A 20,447-nucleotide genomic window follows, 5' to 3' on the forward strand; every position below is an offset into this window, starting at 1 on the left:
CAATGTATTTTGGCCTTTGGTATTTCTGTCCTTGAATTAACCACAACAGAGTGTGAGCTCAGTGTGCTAGGGAACTCATTTCTCGTTTGTCTTTGTACTGTCACTAGCATCGAGCCTGGCATATATTTATTGAAAAGAAAATGTGAGATTGGTAAGAGAGAGTTAAGATGGAAGGAGGGTCTCTTCAATTGTGTAAATAAAATTTCTGATGTGTGTTAAACACACACACACACACACACACACACACACACACATTGGAGCCCATAAATGAAATCCCAGAGAAATGAATATAGCTATCCAAGTATCCTCATTTGTTCAGCCTCTTGCAATATTTGTATTACAACAATTTAATTAGTATAAACAAAAAATTGGAATACGTATACATAGAAAACATTGGTGTGGTTAATAGTGGCAAAAATGCCACAAGTTGCCTTTGGTCAAGGCCTTGAATCACTTTAAGAGGAAGGAGTGTGACATTTTAAATCAGAGACATTGCACAGAAACAATGATAAAAGCAAAATTACATGTTGATTAGTTGGGTAGAAGAATAATGTAGCAATGTAGCACCATAAAACGATAATGTTACATTTCCTCCTATTGTCTGGCAAAGGCAATATCAAACTTGCTCTGCTTCCTAATGTCAAAGATAAATAAAGGAAACAAGAATAGATAAGTTTGTATTGAAATAGAAACTTTTCATTTCCAAGTACTCCTTTCATAAGTATAAACATTTATAAATTGCTCTTTGGTAAAAATAAACTTTCAGGGGGAAGAGTAATATTAAAATAGACCCATCATCATTAATCAATTATTAAATAAAGTGATGTATTTGGGTTACTAGGGAACATGCCTCAGGTTTAATAAGTATTCTTTATTTTTCTCATTAAGTAAAGTTGAATAATATGCATTCATTCAACTATTGTTGTTTGAGATTATTATGCTCCCAAAAGAGAGAACACAGTACTGAACCAGAAAGATAGTCTTTTCACTTATGGAATATCCATTCCAGTAGAGGGACAAAAACAAAACATAAGTAAACAAAATTTAAAAAAAAAAATGTATTTTACGATGGCTATGAAAATAAAAGTAAAATTAGGATAGTAAGCTTGCTAAGGAGTTCACACTTGAACTGGGACCTTAACAAGCATCCCAAGAAGAGGGAACTTGAAACATGAAGCTTCTAAAGTGGAAATGACCTAGAGGTGATTGAGGAACAAAAAGGCCCGTGACTGGATGTGGTGAGGGGAGAGTGAGAGGGAGGAGGAGAGGGCAGAGGGGTAGCCCGGCTGGATCCAGCCCTCTCTAGTGAGCTGTGACGTGGAGGCTGGCTGTTTTTTTCCTATGTGCGCTGGTAACACTTTTGAAGGGTTTAAATTGTTGGGAGAATTATAGCTAAAAACAAAATCTCCTCCCTACCTAGAAAACCTCTCCACAAAGCTGGAAGAAAAATAAAATTATTTTATTATTAAGTAAGCATTCACATCAACAGACAATCTGCTAAAGAGTTTGCATAAACAGAAAGAAATCTGACTCTTATATATCTAAGTGGAAACTACCCACTACATTAGTTTGTTTTGCAGTTGTTTTGCAATTTGGAGTCAGCTGAGTCCATCTCATCCAGGAAACTGGGAGATCAGTTGTTATGTTCTCTGGTGATTCCATTTCAAGGAGAAGAAGACCAGAGCAAGATCATGGTGGCTTGGTCTACGGTGGTAGCAGTGGAGACGGAGAGAAAAGAATGGATTAAGGTGTATATGTTAGTCAGGGTTCTCCAGAGGAATAGAACCTATGGGGGTGCATGTGTGTTTGTGTATATCTATCTATCTATCTATCTATCTATCTATCTATCTATCTATCTATCTCATCTATCTAATCTTTCAAGAGAGATTTATTTTAAGGAACTGGCTCATGCAGTCATGGAGGTGGCATGCTGGAAACTCAGGAAAGAGTTGATATTACAGTTTAAGCCCAAAGGCAGTTTAAGCCCAAAGGCAGTCTGAGGTCCCTCTTCTTCAGGGACCTCAGTCTGTTTTCTCTGAAGGCCTTCAACTGATTGGATGAGACCCACCCACAGTATGGAGCATAATGTGATTTTCTCAAAGTCTACTGATTTAATTGTTAATCCTTTCATCTCAACATCTATGCTGGTGTTTGACCAAATATCTGGGTACTGAGACCTAGCCAAGTTGACACATAAAATTAACCAGCACAGTATATATTTGGGTAGAGTCAATAGAATCTACTTTTGTCCTAGAAAGTGAAGGAAAGCTGGAGTCCAGGATGACTCCTAGACTTTTTGGCTTTTGGATCTGGGTGAATGATGGTACCATTAATGAGAAAAAAAAAAAAAAAAAGACTGTATGTTTGTGCATTAAATACCATCATATTTAGAGTTAAATTAAGATGGAACTACAGATTAAGTACATGAAATAAAAATCAAATAAGTTTTAAAACCTCTGAAAGAGGAATACTATTTGTGCATAGAGACTCATGCATCTTACTTTATTTTTTAAATAATTTCTTTAGTTTTCAATTACAGTTGACATACAATATTATACTGGTTTCAGATGTATAACAGTGATTAGACATTTATATAACTTATGAAGTGATCACCCCGATAAATCCAGTACTATTTCACACCATACATAGTTATTACAATATTATTGACTATATTCCCTATGCTGTACTTTACATCCCCATGACTATTTTGTAACTACCAATTTGTACTTCTTAATCCCTTCACCTTTTTTCCCCACCACCCTCAACCTCCTTCACATCTGGCAGTCATCAAAATGTTCTCTGCATCTTTGGCTCTATTTCTGTTTTGTTTGTCAATTTATTTTGTTCTTTAGATTCCACATATAAGTGAAATCATATGGCATTTTTCTTTCCATGTCTGACTTACTCTACTCAGCACAATACCTGCTAGATCCATCTATGTCGTTGCAGGTGGCAAGATTTCATTTTTTTAATGGCTGAGTAATATTCCACTGTACCTTCTTGATCCATTCATCCATTGATGAACACCCAGATTGCCTCCTTATCTTGTCTATTGTAAATAATGCTGCAATGAACATATGGATACACATATCTGTTCTAAGTAGTATTTTGTGTTTCTTCGGATAAATACCCAGAAGTGGGACTACTGAGAATTTGTCTCTTTGTCTCTTCTTTGCCTTTCTTTGAAAGTATATTTTGTCTGGTATAAATATTGCTACTTCAGCTTCTTTTTTCATTTCTATTTTAATGAAATGTCTTTTTCCATCTATTTACATTCAGTCAGCGTGTGTCGTTTTGATCTGAAGTGAGTCTCTTGTAGGCAGCGTATGTAAGGGTTTTGTTTTCTTATCCGTTCAGCCACTCTCTGTCTTTTGATTGGAGCATTTAATCCATTTACATTGAAAGTAATTATTAATAGATATGTAATTATTGCCATTTTATTGTTCATATTTTTCATCTTTTTTTATTCTTTTTCTTAAAGAAGTCTCTTTAACATTTATTGTAATACTGGTTTGGTCTTTATGAACTCCTTTACTTTTTCTTGTCTGGGAAGTTCTTCATCGCTCCTTCAATTTTAATGGTAGCTTTGCTGGGTAGAGTAATCTGGGTTATAGATCCTTGCTTTTCATCACTTTGAGTATTTCCTGTCAATCCCTCTGTCCTGCAAAGTTTCTGTTGAGAAATCAGTTGACGGTCTTAGGGGAGCTCACTTGTAGGTAAAGACCTTTCTTTTGCTGGTTTTAAGATTCTCTCTTTGTCTTTAACCTTTGGCATTTTAATTATGATGTCTTGGTGTGGACCTCTTTGGGTTCCTCTTGTTTGGGACTGTCTGCCCTTTTGGGGCTTGTATGTCTATTTCCTTTGCCAGGAAGTTTTCCATCATTATTTCTTCAAACAGTTTTCAATTTCCTGCTGTCCTTCTTCTCCTTCTGGCGCACTTATGATGCAAATGTTGGTACTCTTGATATTGTCTCAGAGGCCCCTTAAACTATCTTAATTTTTTTGGATTCTTTTTTTCTTTTCTGATTGTGTGTTTTCTGCTACCTGATCTTCCAAATTGCTGATTTGATCCTCTGCTTCATCTAATCTGTTGATTTCCTCTAATGTACTCTTCATGTGAGTTATTGTATTCTTCATTTCTGACTGGTTCTTTTTTTATGCTTTCTATCTCCATTTTTATGTTTCCTATTTCTTTGTTGACATTCTCCCTGAGATCACTAAGTATCCTATAACCAGCATTTTGAACTCTGCATCTGGTAGAGTGCTCATCTCCATTTTGTTTAGATTTTTGAGGGGATTTTTGTTCTGTTCTTTAATTTGGGACATGTTTATTTGTCTCCCCATTTTGGCTGCCTCCCTGTTTCTGTTTCCTATGTATTAGGTAGGGCTGCCATGTCTCCCAGTCTTAGTCGAGTGGCCTTATGTAATAGGTGTTCCGTGGGGCTGAGAGGTGCAGTCTCCCTCGTCACCTGAGCTGGGTGTTCCAGGAGTGTCCCTTGTGTGCTTGTGTTTGCCCTTCTGTTGTAGTTGAGCCTTGGTTGCTGTTTGCATGTCCATGGGAGTGATTGACCCTCATGCTGATTGGTTGTGAGGCCTGGTCATGACTATAGTAGAAGAGCTGTTTTGCAGGGGCTGACCCTACAGTTCAGGATTCACTTTGGTGGGGCTCTGGAGCCTGCCCTGTCTGCACTTTGGGTGTGTCATTTGTGAAGATGGCCTAATGGTGCTCTGGCTAGGTCCAAATCCAGCCGCCGGGTGTGCCAGGGCCTCTTCGGAGGTGCCCTTCTGCTGGCCAAGATCATTCCCACCTGTGCCCTGCCCAGGACCACCTGGCAAGCACCACAAAGCCATCTGCAGATGGCTGCTACTCAGTGGGCTAGGAGGTGCCTGCGAGAGACTAAGCTGTGAACTGAGGCTGGCTGCTCCTAGTGCCGGGCTTGGGGCTACTTAGTAGGTACGGGGCATGCCAAGGCCAGCTGTCAAGCACCTTAATTTAAATGGCTGGTTACCAGCTGATTGGTTGACTAGATTTGGGCATTAATAAGTGTTGGCTGCTTGACAATACAATGAAATGACTGAAGTATGAGATGGAAGATATATTTATTATTGTTGATGAGATGTTACTGAGCAAAACCATCTGGAAGTGGAAGATAAGTCTAGGTAGAAAAACAATAGGTGGAATAGCAAAGACAAATTAAACATAAAGGGCAGTATAGTTGAGTTACAGATATATATGACAAAATTTTCATAGTTCATTACCGTTTTAGATTAGAGGAGCTTAGATTTACATTTGTGTATGGTAAATGATCATAGTAACTCTTTAAAAAAAAAGAAAAAGAACTTTGTTTTCTGATGTCCTGTAAACCAAACAGCATATTAGTAAATTCTTAATTTTATTGCCAGTGCAGAAGGGTGCTCATCTTACCACGCTAAGACAAGCTAGACGGGAGGAGATTCAGCCCAGCATTGCATGTTGGGTTGACAGATGTCAGGGCCAAGGAAGTCAACAGAAGCACGTGTTCTGAAATCAGTGTCGACTGAGTCCCGATTACAAGAAATCAAACCAGCAGAAATGAGGAACCCAACCCAGGAATCCAGGCAGAGATTTAAAGCAGAAACCCAGACAAGACAGAGACAGAAGACCCCTAACGAGTGTGGGACAAGAGCAGTTATAGGAGTGTGGCAGGAGAAAATAATTTTTTGAGGCAAAGATCCATTATAAGGTCTGAGTTGATGGTCTAAGAACGGACCTCAGAGAGTTAAGTGTTGCTAACCTCACAGGGGTGTTGAGGAAAATATTAATAAATAGAATTTGGCTTGTAAAAGGGCTCTGTAAAACAGTGAGGGACTCGGCTAGTAGTAAAATTATTATTTTGTTCTGTTTCACTGGCGTGATTTGATTAAAAATAATGAGCACATTTAGTCAGACCCTCAAACTTCTGCAATACTACCAGCTCATTTTGAAAGAACCACTTACGTAGAAGGAATTTAGTAAAACTTCACAAGAAATGCTTAACTTATAGTTATGTCATAAAATTAAAATAATTCATTTGTCTATTCTTAAAAAAGTCAACAACAGCAACAGAAAAGACAAACCTTTACATGAACTCAATTTTGACTTAAGGAAAAAGAAATATGCTTACCATATCCTTTTTCTCTTTTTCTTTCTTTCTTTTTTTTTTTTTGCCAAGAGGAAGTTGATTTTTGCCAGCTAGCAGCTATGTACTCTAAACATAAGTCATCCACATATATTTATTTAAATCACCAACCCCAAATTACAAGTATAAAAAATAGTTATTTGTAAAGTTATTCTCATAAATATTACCTTAAATGATATAAAACTTACATTTACTTAAGCTCTACCACAAACTTCACAAATTATTACACTTTTAAATACATTTTTATCTCTTTTTTGATACGAAGGCTAGACTGAGTATGCCAATGAATCAAAAGTTAAAATATATAACACATACTAATTTATCTCTAGACAGTAGGTCTCTGAGTTACCTATTGTTGGACAAACCCAAACCCAAAACTTCTCTAGTTGCCCAGATCTGGACGACCCAGAAAGCACTTAGTTCAAAAATTTATTCTGGACCTAAAGGGAAGGTAAAATTTCCTAAAATAAAATTATTTTCTGGGGCAGCTGGTTAGCTCAGTTGGTTAAAGTGCGGTGCTCTTAACAAGACTGCTGGTTCAATTCCCACATGGGCCACTGTGAGCTGTGCCCTGCACAAGTAGCTTGAAACAATTACTTGACTTGAAGCTGATGGGTCCTGGCAAAACACACTTAAAATAAATAAAAATTTAAAAAAAAATTATTTTCTGTTACAAAAAAACTTCTCTCATGTTATCCTTTGAATAATCATGTATACCTTTCATGTATCTCAAAGAGGGTAGGGATGAGTCAGACATCAAAACTCTATCCCAAATGTATTTAATTTTATAGGGTATTATAGTCATATCCGGATTTTATTTTCTCTGATGGGTATTATTTCTTTTCCTATTATCTGCTGTTTATATTTACTCCATAACAATCAGTGTACGTGTAAGACAGGCCTTTCTGTAATGCTCCTCGTAATGAATGAGGATAGCTTGAAGATTTCCAGTGTATTTTCCATAGTCACGTGCTTCCAAGAGAGGCCCCTCAACCTAGTCTCTCTCCAGCCTCAGGGACTCCCCCCTAGAGGGAGCTGAGCTGGCGCAGGCAGAGCCCACTTCACCCCTTTTCCTGTGATCCTAAGTCTTTAGGGAAATGGGAATCTTAGCAATTTTTGACCCAAACTATTGTCTTTGTCACATGTATCCACTTAAACATCCTTTCTCCCTTCTTTTTTTCTTTGACAGACACGAGGCAGTTTTTAATATATAATGAAGACCACAAGCGCTGTGTGGAAGCATTAAGCCCCAGTGCCGTCCAAACAGCAGTTTGCAACCCGGACGCTGAAGCACAGAAATTCCGATGGGTGTCTGATTCACAGATTATGAGCATTGCATTTAAATTATGCTTGGGGGTGCCATCAAAAACGGATTGGGTCGCTATCACTCTCTATGCCTGTGACTCGAGCAGCGAATTGCAGAAATGGGAGTGCAAAAACGACACACTTTTGGGGATCAAGGATGAAGAGTTATATTTTAACTACGGCAATAGACAAGAAAAGAATATTATGCTTTACAAGGGATCGGGCTTGTGGAGCAGATGGAAGATCTATGGAACCACAGATGATTTATGCTCTAGAGGTTATGAAGGTAAGAAGCAGGACATTTCTTTACCTTTCCGTCAACTTTTCCTCATCTTCTTAGTTGGAAACTAATTTAAGAAAATAAGCCTATTTTAGTGTGTACTAGAAATATTAATTGATTATCTTTGTGTTTTGAACTTTTCTGTGTTCTATAAGAACAGGACAGTGAATAAATATGGTAGCAAGCCCTCAGTGATACTTTAGCTATTTGTAATTAATGGGAAGACATGTTTGTTTTTGTTTTTTGTTTTTTAACTTTGGCTAGATTTTTTTAAAAACTATGGGTTATAAGGTTTAGGAATGGATTTTCACTGTAGTCTTTGATTGAAAGCCTCCTGTCTGACATTATACAGTTGTAGTGATAAATGAATCTAGCACTGTTTCTTTTCCTTTGGTTTAAGTTATCCCTGCAGAAATGATCCACAGAACAATATTCTTTGCCAAGTCAGATTGCCTAAAATAAAATCTTGGCATTCCTTGCCCGTTTGGGTTTCAGACTGTCTCTGATTTTTTACCTTATGCGTATTTAAAGACTGTAATAAGCAGAAGATTTGAAAAGCTGTGGAATTAATTTGCAAATTAACATGCAGCATATATAGTCAGCTCTTTTAGAAAGTGGTAGCACCAGTGGGGCAGGAAATAGTTTTCTATGTAGTTGGTTCCTTAAGCTCTTGAAGGTTAAATAGAATCAGAGTGTTTAGTCTTCTCTTCTCTTGGCCAAATTTCATTCTCTGGGTGCTGCATGGGAAAAAAAAAACACACAAAAAAACACAAACAAACAAAAAGGAAACAGAATTTGAAGCCCTTTAGGAAGGCTTCTTTAGTCAGATGATGTTATCACCACATTCCAGGTTTGGACACTGGGTTATTGTAAAGTGTTATCTAGAACAACCTCAAGGACAGAGAAAGAGCTTGTCTTTTGGGACAAGAGATTACCTGTTTCCAAAATTACTGTGTTATTTAGGCAGCAGAGTTGAACCCAAGTATCACAGCTAAGCAGAACAGAGGAGTTAAGATCTTTGCAAGGCGGTAATTTGTCAGCTTCACATTTTCTTTCTGTATAAAGAAGACAGAGAGTAGGAATTGAAGAATGAGAAGTTCAGGGCGGCCAGATGGCTCAGTCGGTTAGAGCGTGAGCTCTCAACAGCAAGCAATCCCCACATGGGATGGTGGGCTGTGCCCCCTGCAACTAAAGATTGAAACCGGTACCTGGACTTGGAGCTGAGCTGCACCCTCCACAACTAGATCGAAAGGACAAGGACTTAGAGCTGATGGGTCAATATTTTCCCCAATATTCCCCAATAAAAATTTAAAAAATAAATTTAAAAAAAGAAAAAGAATGAGAAGTTCAGAAATAAGTTATCTGGAGGCATTTATTGAACACAACGTAGGTTTAGAAATTACATGAGAGACAACTTATGTAGTATGACCTTCAGGAGATAGAAAATTGCAGGGTAGGATAAGGGTGAACCAGACTTGACTGAGTCAAGTTCCACAAACAGAACAATAGTCTTAATTGAGGGATTCAGTGCAAGGAATATTGGTGCTAAGACATTGGACTTCTTATTCTATTTAAAATATATCACTGAAATTTTGTAGACCCCCTCCCTTTTCTGTTCTTCTGTTTGCTTTGAGAAAAATATGCATAGGGTTCTTGAACTTTAATTTGCTTAAGAATCACTTGTGGAGCTGTTAAAAATGCAGATCACAAGGTCCCCTGCCACCCAAATTCTAAGTTAGCATATTGAGAGTAGAACCTAGGAATCTGTTGAATTATTCTTATGAACAACCTGGGTGGTTGGGTGCAGGTGGTCCATTGACCACATTTTGTATATTCTCCAACTTTCTCCCAATACTTAAGACATTTCTATAGAAGACCTTGCCCTTCAGAGTGATCTTGGACTCCATTCATTGGGACATACACGAGGACTGAAGACATTGCAGAGAGAATATATGTTGAGTTTCTAAAAAAAAACAAAAAACAAAACAAAACAAAACAAAAACTGGCTGAGACCAGGGATTGTTTTAGAATAATAGAATCAGAACTGTAGTCTTAGAAGGATCTAAGGATTGTCTGGAAGTTTGGACCACAAGAGGAAGAGTGAATTGACAGCAGTTTCATGATGTGTCGGTGAAGTAGCTGGAGTGGAATGCTGGGTTGTTTTGGCCTCATCAGTGCTTTGTTCAGTAAGTCGAGCTAGCCCTCAAAAGGCCGTTTCTGACTGATGTCTATAAATCTAGCACTGAAAATTCCTCGGCTAACTTAATCAACAGTACAACTAGTCCTGAGGTGTTCTTAACAGGTTTTCTTTATATGAAGGACCAGATAACTTAGGGCTTGAGTGTGGTATAATTATTTCTGAATCCAGCATTTTCCTTATACGATGTATGATTAGGAAAACTAGTTCTGTAACTTAGTGGGAAAAAAAGTAGAATTAAACTAGCTAATTGACAAAAAAAGTAATTTTGAGGTATTTGAAAATAAAGCTAGCTTTTAAGGAGGATTGAAAAAGTACGAGTAAAGGGAAAGGAAAGGAGGTAACAAAGTTACATGTATTGTGCTCTTATATGTTAGGTGCTATGCTACATGTTTTACAAACTTTATATTATCTAAATGACTTTTAAGATAATCCTGTAAGAACTTTCTAAAGTCATAGAACCTACAAAACTTAATTAAGAAAAGAGTATTCCTACTTAGGACAAATTCAGACTGTCAGCTGGTGGCAAGAGGCTGAATACTTCCCTAGAGAGGGTCATTATCATCATTATCTCCCAAAGGGAGCAACCCTACAAAATCCTTTTGGCTTGAGCCAAATCATAATCAACAATGAATCTATATATTTTTTCAAGTTTCCTTTCTAGGTGAACCCAGAGTTTCCTATTTTGATCTGTTAGAATTTAGTTTTTTAAAAGGACAATATTGATAGCAGATCGTATGAAATGGTTTTGAGTGATTTCCTTCCATCACGTGAATTAGAGTTATGCTCAAATTCCTACCTGGTTGAGGGACTCAAGTGGAGATTGGATTGACAGGAAGTGATTGGAGGGGATTTAAGCATTGATTGTGAATTTGAGTTACATAGCTATAAGGTTATTTTCAATCTAGAGATTCTGTAATTCTGTGCTTCCAACCATGAGGAAGGATGGTCTGTCTCTTCTCTGTTTTGGAGGAAATGCAAAGGTCAAGGCTGGTCATTGGAGGTCACTACTTTTGCCTCACAAGAAGAAAGAGGAAAATCTGTTCTAAAACATGGCAGAAATGAAGTGGTGGTAGACTTATTTCTCAGTACAGACAATTGTATATATGCAGCAAGGAGTGGGATAGAGAGAGAAGGAAAATATAAAGGAATCCCCTGCATGGGGACACCAAGTGTGATCAGAAGAGTAAGACCGATTCTTTCAGGATGCTTCTTATTGGGAAGTCAATGTTCAGAAGCATCACTTACATTCTAAGGGTGAGTCAATATGTTTCTTTTAGACATGTACACACTGCTGGGCAACGCAAATGGAGCCAGCTGTGCATTTCCATTCAAGTTTGAAAACAAGTGGTATGCGGATTGCACGAATGTTGGGCGATCAGATGGATGGCTCTGGTGTGGAACTACTACAGATTATGACACGGATAAGCTATTTGGATATTGCCCACTGAAATGTAAGTAACTTTGTCATCTAGAAAAGTTTGGCATATTTAGTATGGCAACGTAGTGATAACACCTTGCATTTATTTAGAACATTCCCCCCCCCCCCGGTTATTTTACATTTATTATTGCATCATGTCCCACTGTAACCCATCATAGCTGTCATTGTCTCTGTGTTATAATGGAGAAAGTCTCCCATCTTGGCTGAAAACTAGAACACAGATCTTCTGACTGTCAGACCTGGGCTGCATCAAGTGACCCCTTCATGTCACCAACTACTTTTTTCTTCAAGTTCCCCTTTTACTGACAGCTATTTTCTAAATCTTTAAGGCAAGTTATACTATTTATGATTCAAGGTATGCTTAATACTAGATGTAGGCTTGCCATTCCCCAACCTTCCAATGATATTCCCTAATTAAACTATAAATCAAAAACAGAATTTAAACAATGCCACAAGCACGTGGAGAGAGAGATATGAGGAGCTCCTGAAATTTGTGTCAATGTAACGAAAAGGCTCCTCACTGTGAAAAAGACAGTAAGGATACTCTTCTGAAATTTAATTATGAAGAGCATCATTTAATTTAACACAGCACTGAATCAAGTGGAAGTGGGTTGTTTCTATGCGTGAAGGGTTTTAAAAAATGACAATTTAAGTAGTATTGCAGAAATGCAACATAAATAATATTGCATTATGTTGACGGGAAGGGGCCAGAACATAAGAATTCTTGGTGTTCTTTCCATGTTCAAGAATCTATAAACAATGGGTACAGTGGGTTCGGGGTGAAGAGGAGGTGGACATTGCATTAAGAGGCAGGGATGGGGCTGAAAAAGGAGGAAAAGCAGGAGTTCTTTGCTTCACTTTCCCTATCACCCCACATCCGCCTCCTGATGCCTGGTACCCACCTCCAGTTCTTCCCCCTGAACTTCTTACCCCCTGACCTCTTGCCACTTCAGTTTTTATGGATCAGAGCAGCTCCCGTTTTCTATTATTACTCAGAATTCTCTCTACTGCGGTTCTGCAAAGAGGTGGTTCCAGAGGGAGGTCATCAGGTGGCATCTGGGATGGTTGTGAGACCACCCGGATTGCAATTGTGGCACTTACCACTCTACTTTTGGGACCATACATCCACACACAGCCATGTTATTCCAAGTATTTTTGTAAAACAGTCCAATTTACAAAAATATGTTAGCTTGTCAAGGGAAAGCCAGAATCCCAAGAATCGTGCTTATTGATCTCATTTGATGTATAATCCCCAAACATCTCACTAAAAACCAATTGGATTTGTCATCCCCATGTACTGCAGTTCTCTTCTGTATGCAGTCCCTCTGTTCTGCGTGAAGACCCACCCACGCTCACGGGTTTCCCATTCAGAGTGGCACTGCTCTCCCATTCTTTGGTGAAGTAAATGTATTCACCTCTCTTGTCAGCAATTTTTCAATGTTTGGGTAACATGAAAGATTTATAGATGTCTGATCTCTGTATCAGAAATCTTTTTGTCTGAAGTCAAAACTGAGCTATATTTTCCTTAAGATGAAGCAATTCTTATTTTCCAGTGATCAAAGAGTGTCATACTCCTTTACTTAGTTAGTAGGAATGGTATTTTCCAAATTTGTCGTCATAGAGTTCATGGGTCCACCTATGGAGTCCTGCACTTAAGTGGTGTTGACAAAGGATTTGTTAGACGCGCGTAGGGCTTCATAAATCATTAAATGGAAGACAAATGGCCAGGTGCTACTCACAAAGGTAACTCATCATCTGGGATTGATGATATGTGTTGGAGGGGTATACTATGTTCTAGAATAATCTTTTAGTCTTGTTACTTCTAATTTATGTCTTCCAGACCAAATTATATATATTTTTCTGTTACACATAAAAGTAAAAGAACTGTAGAAAATGTTATAAAAATGTTTCATTTCAATATGCATTAAAAATATAAAGCACAGTTTATACAGTTCATGCCTTTTTTAAAGGACTTTGCAGTTTCCCAATTTATTTCATTTTCCTTGCTTTGCGTTCCTTTGAAAACAACGTTTTATTTTATATTAGCCTTAAATAAGAAGATTCAATACAGGAAGATGAGGTACCCGTTATTGACCTAGTGACACTTAATATCTTCATTGTCTTTTTGCATTGTTTATTGTAATGTTTTCCTTCTATTTAGACATTTATTTTCAAATATCATGAGAACAGGAAAAGGAAAAGACCCCTTTCACTTCTTCATAGCTTGCAACTTTAGCTTTCAACATCAGTTGTGCTGGTGTACCGTGGGAATTTGGACAATTTGGGGAGAAGTATAGTCAGCAAACCTAAACATGCATTGAGAAATAGGTCTTAATTCCTTGATTTAAAAGGCAGAGTGTACTTTCTTTAAATGAAGAGAAGAGTCAAATTGCATTTCCTTTTTTTTCTTTTTTTTCGGTCTTTTATATCTCTTTCCCCTATTCCTGGACAAGAAAATAGCTCTCTCTCTCTCTCTCTCTCTCTCTCTCTCTCTCTCTCTCTCTCTCTCTCTCTCTTTTATTTATATCTCACATTTTTTGTTTTTAGTATCTTTAAGCAAAACCTCCAGGTTTCTAAAACTATTTATTAACAATATTTACATGTTCAAATAAACCTCAAACAGTCTCAGTTGAATGATCTTACTTAGGTGGAGAAGAATCCATTTGGACATTAAACTGGTACAGCCTCAGATCATGATAATCTAAGTTTAACATCACTAATTCAAATTTATTTGTATATAAATATATATATTGATTTTGTACTTAAAACATCTTAGGAATTTCTATGCTGTTGCATGGATGAAATGTTGATATGTTTTTCATCTTCTTTGGTGTGCCATAGGCCCACAGGTTTATATCATAGTGTGAAATATGTTTATGAAAAACGTTGCCCCCTTGTCAGATGAAAAGAATCCTAGCCGCATAGGCTCAATGCTTATGGAAAACTACCCAATTTCTTAGCACGTTGAATACTTCTCATAATCCTTTCTCTTTTCTTTGCAAGTAAATGAAAAGATTATTACTTCATACAACTTGTAATAGAATTTTACATTATTAAAAAGACAAAAGAAATTTTCATAACATGAAGCACACAAACATATTTTGTTTGCTAACTTCCCAAGCACCTTATATGTACAAGGCTGCAAATAAAATGTTTCTCTCTCTCTCTCTCTCTCTCTCTCTCTCTCTCTCTCTCTCTCTCTGTCTCTGTCACTGGTCTTCCATGGAGCAAAGCCAGGTTTATAGAGTGTATTGCGAATCATAAAATAATAAAAGAAAAATAAGCTGCAATATTTATTTTTCACTCTGAGGAAGACAACCTAACTATCAGCATCTATACTATGGGCAAGAGCTACTTATATTGAGTATATTCTAGAGATGAAAAAGTGAGACTCCCAACATTCATTTAACTAAGATCAAACCACTAGTGAAGGACAGCACTGAATGTGAGTCTAGGTCAGTCTGTCTGTGGAGTCCATTACCTTCCCCACCAATACCTGAGTCTTTGGTCTAAAGAGACCAAACTAGAATCTGCAGAAAAAATATTCACTTGCTGAGAGAAGATGTATATTTATTTTCTTGTCTCCCTTTATTTTTTATTTTTTTCTAGATTAAGGAAGTTGGGCTGGTATCTCTATTCTTAGTTTTTGTGGTTGCCTCACTTCTCAACTCCTTTGGTCCTAAACATCCCAAATTAAAAATAGGGAGATGATGCCCCCTTTCTTTCATTAGATACATGGAATTAGGTACACGGAAGAGATTCAATGGGGTTGATCGTTTGAAAAATTCCCCTCTTCATTTCAGGAGTGAAGAAAATCTCATGGGCCTTTAAAAATAAGGAAAAGGGGGGATAAAGAAAAGTAAGGATAGAAGTACAAGGCTTTAGGCAATGATTCTACTAGGATTGTTTAATCAATATTGTTCGCTGAAAGTCTTTTTCTAGGCATAACAGCCGATTCTACTTGACTTCTTTTACAGTTGAGGGCAGTGAAAGCCTGTGGAATAAAGATCCATTGACTGGCATTTCCTACCAGATAAACTCCAAATCTGCTTTAACGTGGCACCAGGCACGGAGGAGCTGCCAACAACAGAATGCCGAACTCCTGAGCATCACAGAAATACATGAGCAAACCTACCTGACAGGTAATGACATGAAAAGAAAAAGCTGTAAGTAAGACCGGGATTATTTTGTCTCTACACACTTTAATATCAATGCAAACACCACAAGTGATTCCAGCCATCGTGATAGAGTCAGTCCCCAAGTAGGTGGTACAGAGAGTGTGACAAATTGGCACACTAAAAAAGACATCCGGGATGGCAGATAGGTGTAGTCTCATGCGCCAGTTTTGTTCTGTGACAGTCCTAGGACCTGTGCTGAGAAGGATTGTGAGGAGTAACCTGGGCTCATAATAGAAGATGCCACGATTCGTGAGTGATGGTGTTGTGGACACAAGACGGGGTATCGTGGTGGTCAAGTATCCAGGTCTAACCCAAAGCCAGAGAGCTTCCATTAGCATCACAGAGTTCCAAGTGATAAAATGCAATGCTGCCATCATAAGCAGCGACAAGTCAAGAACTGCTCTGAAACTCTGAGTCCTTTCTGTCTCCTGTCCCTTGAACTCCTAGACTTTCAGGTCTTACTGACACTCTTTCCACAACATGCTGTTTGTTTTTTAAGCTTCTGTTCTCAGAGCATGGTGAAGATTAAAAGAGCTAATATTTGCTTGAAATGAGAATTTTTTTTAGCTTCTAAAATCCACATTGGTGGAACAGAGAGATTCGGGCCAGAAATGAGTGTGGGAGAAAAAGCATCCCCAGCTCCCTGTTTCTGATTCCCCAGTTCACCCTGACACAGCTACTAGATGAATGCATCTCTGATCCTGAGACTACCATGCTTGAAGAACCCTTACTGGCTTTTTGTTTCCTATCAAACTATTCACAAAATACCTTTGCCTGACATTCGAAGGCTGTCATCTGTCACTGACTACTGTTCCCCTTCATGCGTTCCACCACAGTTTTGACACGAGAAGTTTGGGTTCCTTATCCATGTCTTATCCTTTCTCACTTCTACATCCTTCCCCATGCCATTTCTTGCACTTGAAGTTCCCCAAATTTTACACAGTTGAAATGGATTTCTTCTCCATTTCCATCTGCATTTCCCTTATTTGTTTACTGCTTTTATAATATGTCCCACTTCCCCTACAAGGCTATGAATACCTTCATTTGTTATTTTTCATTCATTCATTCGTTCATTCATCCATTCATTCATTCAATAAGATAACTGGTATCTGTGTTCGAGGCATTATGCCAGCTCCCAGGGACACAGTGGCAACCAGAGCCATCCATGTCCTGTCCACATGGAGCTTACAGTCCAATGTGGAAAACAAATACAAATAAGAAAATAAACCAAGAAATAAATACAAAGTATAAGTGCCGTGAAGAAAGGAAACTGAAGGCAGCGTGGAGAATGGATTAGAGGGGCAAATAGCTAAAAATGAGGAATGTCTTGTGACTATTTTTGCCCCCCATTCTGAAAGAGATTTGTACAGAACCTTCCGAGGATGACAGTCTCAGGGAATGCTTGCTGGCTGACAAATGATGGTGCAGCACAGTCAAAATAATGATTTAGCAATCAGACTCATGTTTGGACACGCGGCCTGTGTATGGCAGGAGGGCAGTGAGAGTGGTAGTTCTTAAATGTGAAAATGCTTATTAATCACCAGGGAACTTTGTTAAAGTAAAGATTCTCAACCATTAGGTGTGATGTGGGGTCCAGGAATCTGCATACTGCCAACCTTCTGGGTGATTCTGGAGCAAGTGGTTTGGGGGACCACACTTGGCAAAACACGATGTTAGTACCTGCTGTCAGCAATGCATACCAATTCCATCTGACTACATGCTAGGCAGCAGAGTGCAAGAGTAAAGAGCATAAACTCTGGAGCCAGGATGCCTGGGTCCCAACACCGTGAATCTGGGGAGTCTTGGGGGGATCACCTGTGACTTCTATGCCTCAGTGACTTCATCTATTAAAGGGGAGCATGTGTGTCAACCAACAGAGCATGTCCCCAGCCTTGCCTCATTTTCTAGGACTCCACTCTCTCCAACTCTTTGCAGATGATACTTTGCATCAACTGGAACACATTTCTCCCATCAATTATTTGTTTGTTTTTTAATTGAATTTGAAGATGTTTATTGCATTCTATTTTTGGTAGAAAAATGCGATATACGTTTATGTACTACAACCTTGTGAAATACACAAAGTGTAACTGGGTAAGAAGTGCTTTTCTACTCCTAGGCCATTTCGGAGGACTAAATCGTGACCTGCTCAACTGTAATGCAATATTTCTTACACGAGTTCAGCACCAAGCTTAACATTTATTAATCTTCTCCTTTCAGGATAGGCAGCTACTCACCATTTTCTTTCAGTTGTTATTGAGGAGATTGATGGTAGGAAAGCAACCTGCCTTCACTGTGAGCACTCATAAGCTCAAAGATGAGAGTATACCTCCCTCTGCTCAGTTGTTCTGTTTTGGGTTAGTTTCTTGGGTCTTTCGAATAGTGGGACAAAGTATCAGTGATTAATATTTACAACCGTGTATAAAAATAAGAGAGAGAAGAAAGCCCAGAAAGAGACAAAACTAAATTCATGGAGGTGAGTAAGGAAAGGATGATATAAGCCCATCCTGATGTTACCTGAGCACACTTACATGGGTGAGAGAAAAATCTATCAGAGTTGAAATGGTTTCAATTGGATTTGAAAGATTTTTTTTTTAAGGACTCTGTTTTGGGGTTGTGTTTTCCTGACTCTTACAAGTTTTACTTGTTTTCTGGTTTCTCAAAGCCAAGGGACAGAACACAGGTTACTTTTTAACCCTCTTCCCCAGCTACATAGAGGAAGGGGGTGATGTGGCAGGACAGCAGCTCTGCCTGGCCCTAGACTCCTGTCTTGGTTCCTGACTCTGCTATCAGGCCCCAGCTGCAGGAAGTGCTTCCCCAATCAGCGGCTGCTGTTGTGGTTTCCCTCAGGAGAGCAAACAAGCCCTAAGATTCAGAGGCTTTGTTCACCTCAGATTCTTATTGAAATCTTATCCAGGCCTCCAGAATTTTAGTCAGCACATTTTTAACTGAAACCTGGATAAGAATGATTTCTCAAATGAGATTTATAATGTTTCCTGCTTTTCTTTAAGTCAAAAACATCATGCATTTAGGGATGGGGGAGGGGAAAGTCTGAGGAGGAACTTAGAAACTAAAACAGAATTTTGCTTTGTTGGAGGGTAGATATTCATGACATTTGAGATTTATTGGGCTATATTGGGGAAGAATCTAGAAAATAATGGTGTCAATGAGGACGATGAGCTACTCCATTTTGGGAACTATGTCACTAAAATGATAATTTAAAAAAGCACCCACAAAGAGTTATATTTTTAAGATAAGATCTTTTATATGTGAAAATTTTAAGACGTGACGTAAATATCATTTTTTAAAAAATATGTGAGCCTGTTTTATGGCTCAGAGATCAAATTCCCTGTCATTTATTGAACACCTCCTATGTGCCAGACACTGGGCTTTATCTCTAAAGCTCACACCCATCTCCTAAATGAACACTATTGTCAATGAGACAACAGACTGGAAGGTAAAAGTTAAAAACTTGTCTAAAGTCTCATGTTCGGAAAAATAGCCGAATTAGAATTCAGTGCTGTCATTCCATTTCAGTTTGCCTGAGTCTCACAAAATAAACAAGGATCTGGTGGTCCCCAAAGCACTCTAGAGAAAGAACCCTTAATTAAAAAGTCCACAGCTCCTTTGCTCCAGTAAATTTATTCTAAACTGGCAATCTGATTTCACATGCTCTGCAGGGTTACTGCTTGTGCCCAGCAGCTCATACAGACATCACCACCATCACTTCATCACCCTCACTTCTGTTTCTAACCTCAAAAATTTGGGGACACCCTATTTAATCCTCAATTCCTGAATCAGATTTATAACTACAAATGTGCAGGATTTGCATTACAGAACTGAAATAAGGAAGTGAAACTTGGCTTGTTACTCTGATTGTTTTTGCCGGTTTCCTTTGGTGCTGGCTGGAAAACAAGTTGGACCTCAATAGAGAGAAAAAAAAAATTAGCAGCATAATATTGGACATAAATGCATTTTCTGTTATAACCAAGTTCAAAAGTAGGTATATAACCAGTCCAGACAGCACAAGCATAAAAGTTAAGAATGAAAATATTTAGCAGGTGGAATTGATGCTTTCTATAGTAATACTCAAACAAAATTGGTCTCTCAAGTGCATTAGAGAAAAAAATTGTGGCTGATGTTCATTTGCTTTAAGTTATATATTTAACATTAAGTTTGAATTTTGTTTTGAAATCACACTTTTGCCAACCCTACTTCAACATATAATAATAATAATAATAATAATAATAATAATAACAATAATAATAATGTCAATAGCTTACATTTATTGCACACGTACTATGTGTCAGGTCATTTTAATAATTCATTTAATTCTTTGAAACAAGCCTAGAAGTGCCTAAAGCAGATGAGGAATGTTAAAGGATCACTTTAACATTCTTCTGAATTCGATTTCAGTGTCTTTTCCAGATGTGACTTTGGTTTCTGTTTTTCCTTTGTTTGTACAGGATTAACCAATTCCTTAACTTCAGGACTATGGATTGGCCTTAACAGTCTGAGTCTCAACAGTGGATGGCAGTGGAGTGGTGGCAGTCCATTCCGATATTTGAACTGGTTACCAGGTAGGGTGAAGCTTGTCAGTGGTTGAATTCATCTAAGTTTAATTTATCTGGATACCATGGGGACCTTCACCATCTCACGTGTAGATCTCAAAGAGAAGAGTGTGGGAGACTTCATCAAACACAATTTATTTCCCACCTTGATTTGAAATCTTCCCATTAGATTTGAATATATTAAAACTGTAAGGTTATGCCAGCTTCCTGGGATAACAACTTGTGGTAGGATTATCAAACAAATCAAAACAGGTCTCTGTTTCAGTATCAATTCTTAGAGGATCCTATATTTGCTAGGTATAAAATAGTTGGTGGGCTGG

At 38.1% G+C, this 20,447-nt stretch overlaps 1 protein-coding gene across 1 annotated transcript in view; it reads left to right on the forward strand.

Annotated features, from left to right (window-relative positions):
- Window positions 1-20,447, forward strand: part of MRC1 (mannose receptor C-type 1) — a 78,825-nt gene that overhangs the window by 6,163 nt on the left and 52,215 nt on the right. The window contains exons 2-5 of the mRNA XM_019752082.3: window positions 7,348-7,749; window positions 11,221-11,394; window positions 15,359-15,523; window positions 20,023-20,136. Of these exons, the coding sequence (XP_019607641.3) occupies window positions 7,348-7,749; window positions 11,221-11,394; window positions 15,359-15,523; window positions 20,023-20,136 (855 nt within the window). The remainder of the gene's footprint in view (window positions 1-7,347; window positions 7,750-11,220; window positions 11,395-15,358; window positions 15,524-20,022; window positions 20,137-20,447) is intronic.

Source organism: Rhinolophus sinicus, chromosome 1 (genome assembly GCF_057876585.1).
Source record: "Rhinolophus sinicus isolate RSI-liver-muscle chromosome 1, RSI-T2T, whole genome shotgun sequence".
Classification (NCBI taxonomy): Eukaryota; Metazoa; Chordata; class Mammalia; order Chiroptera; family Rhinolophidae; genus Rhinolophus; species Rhinolophus sinicus.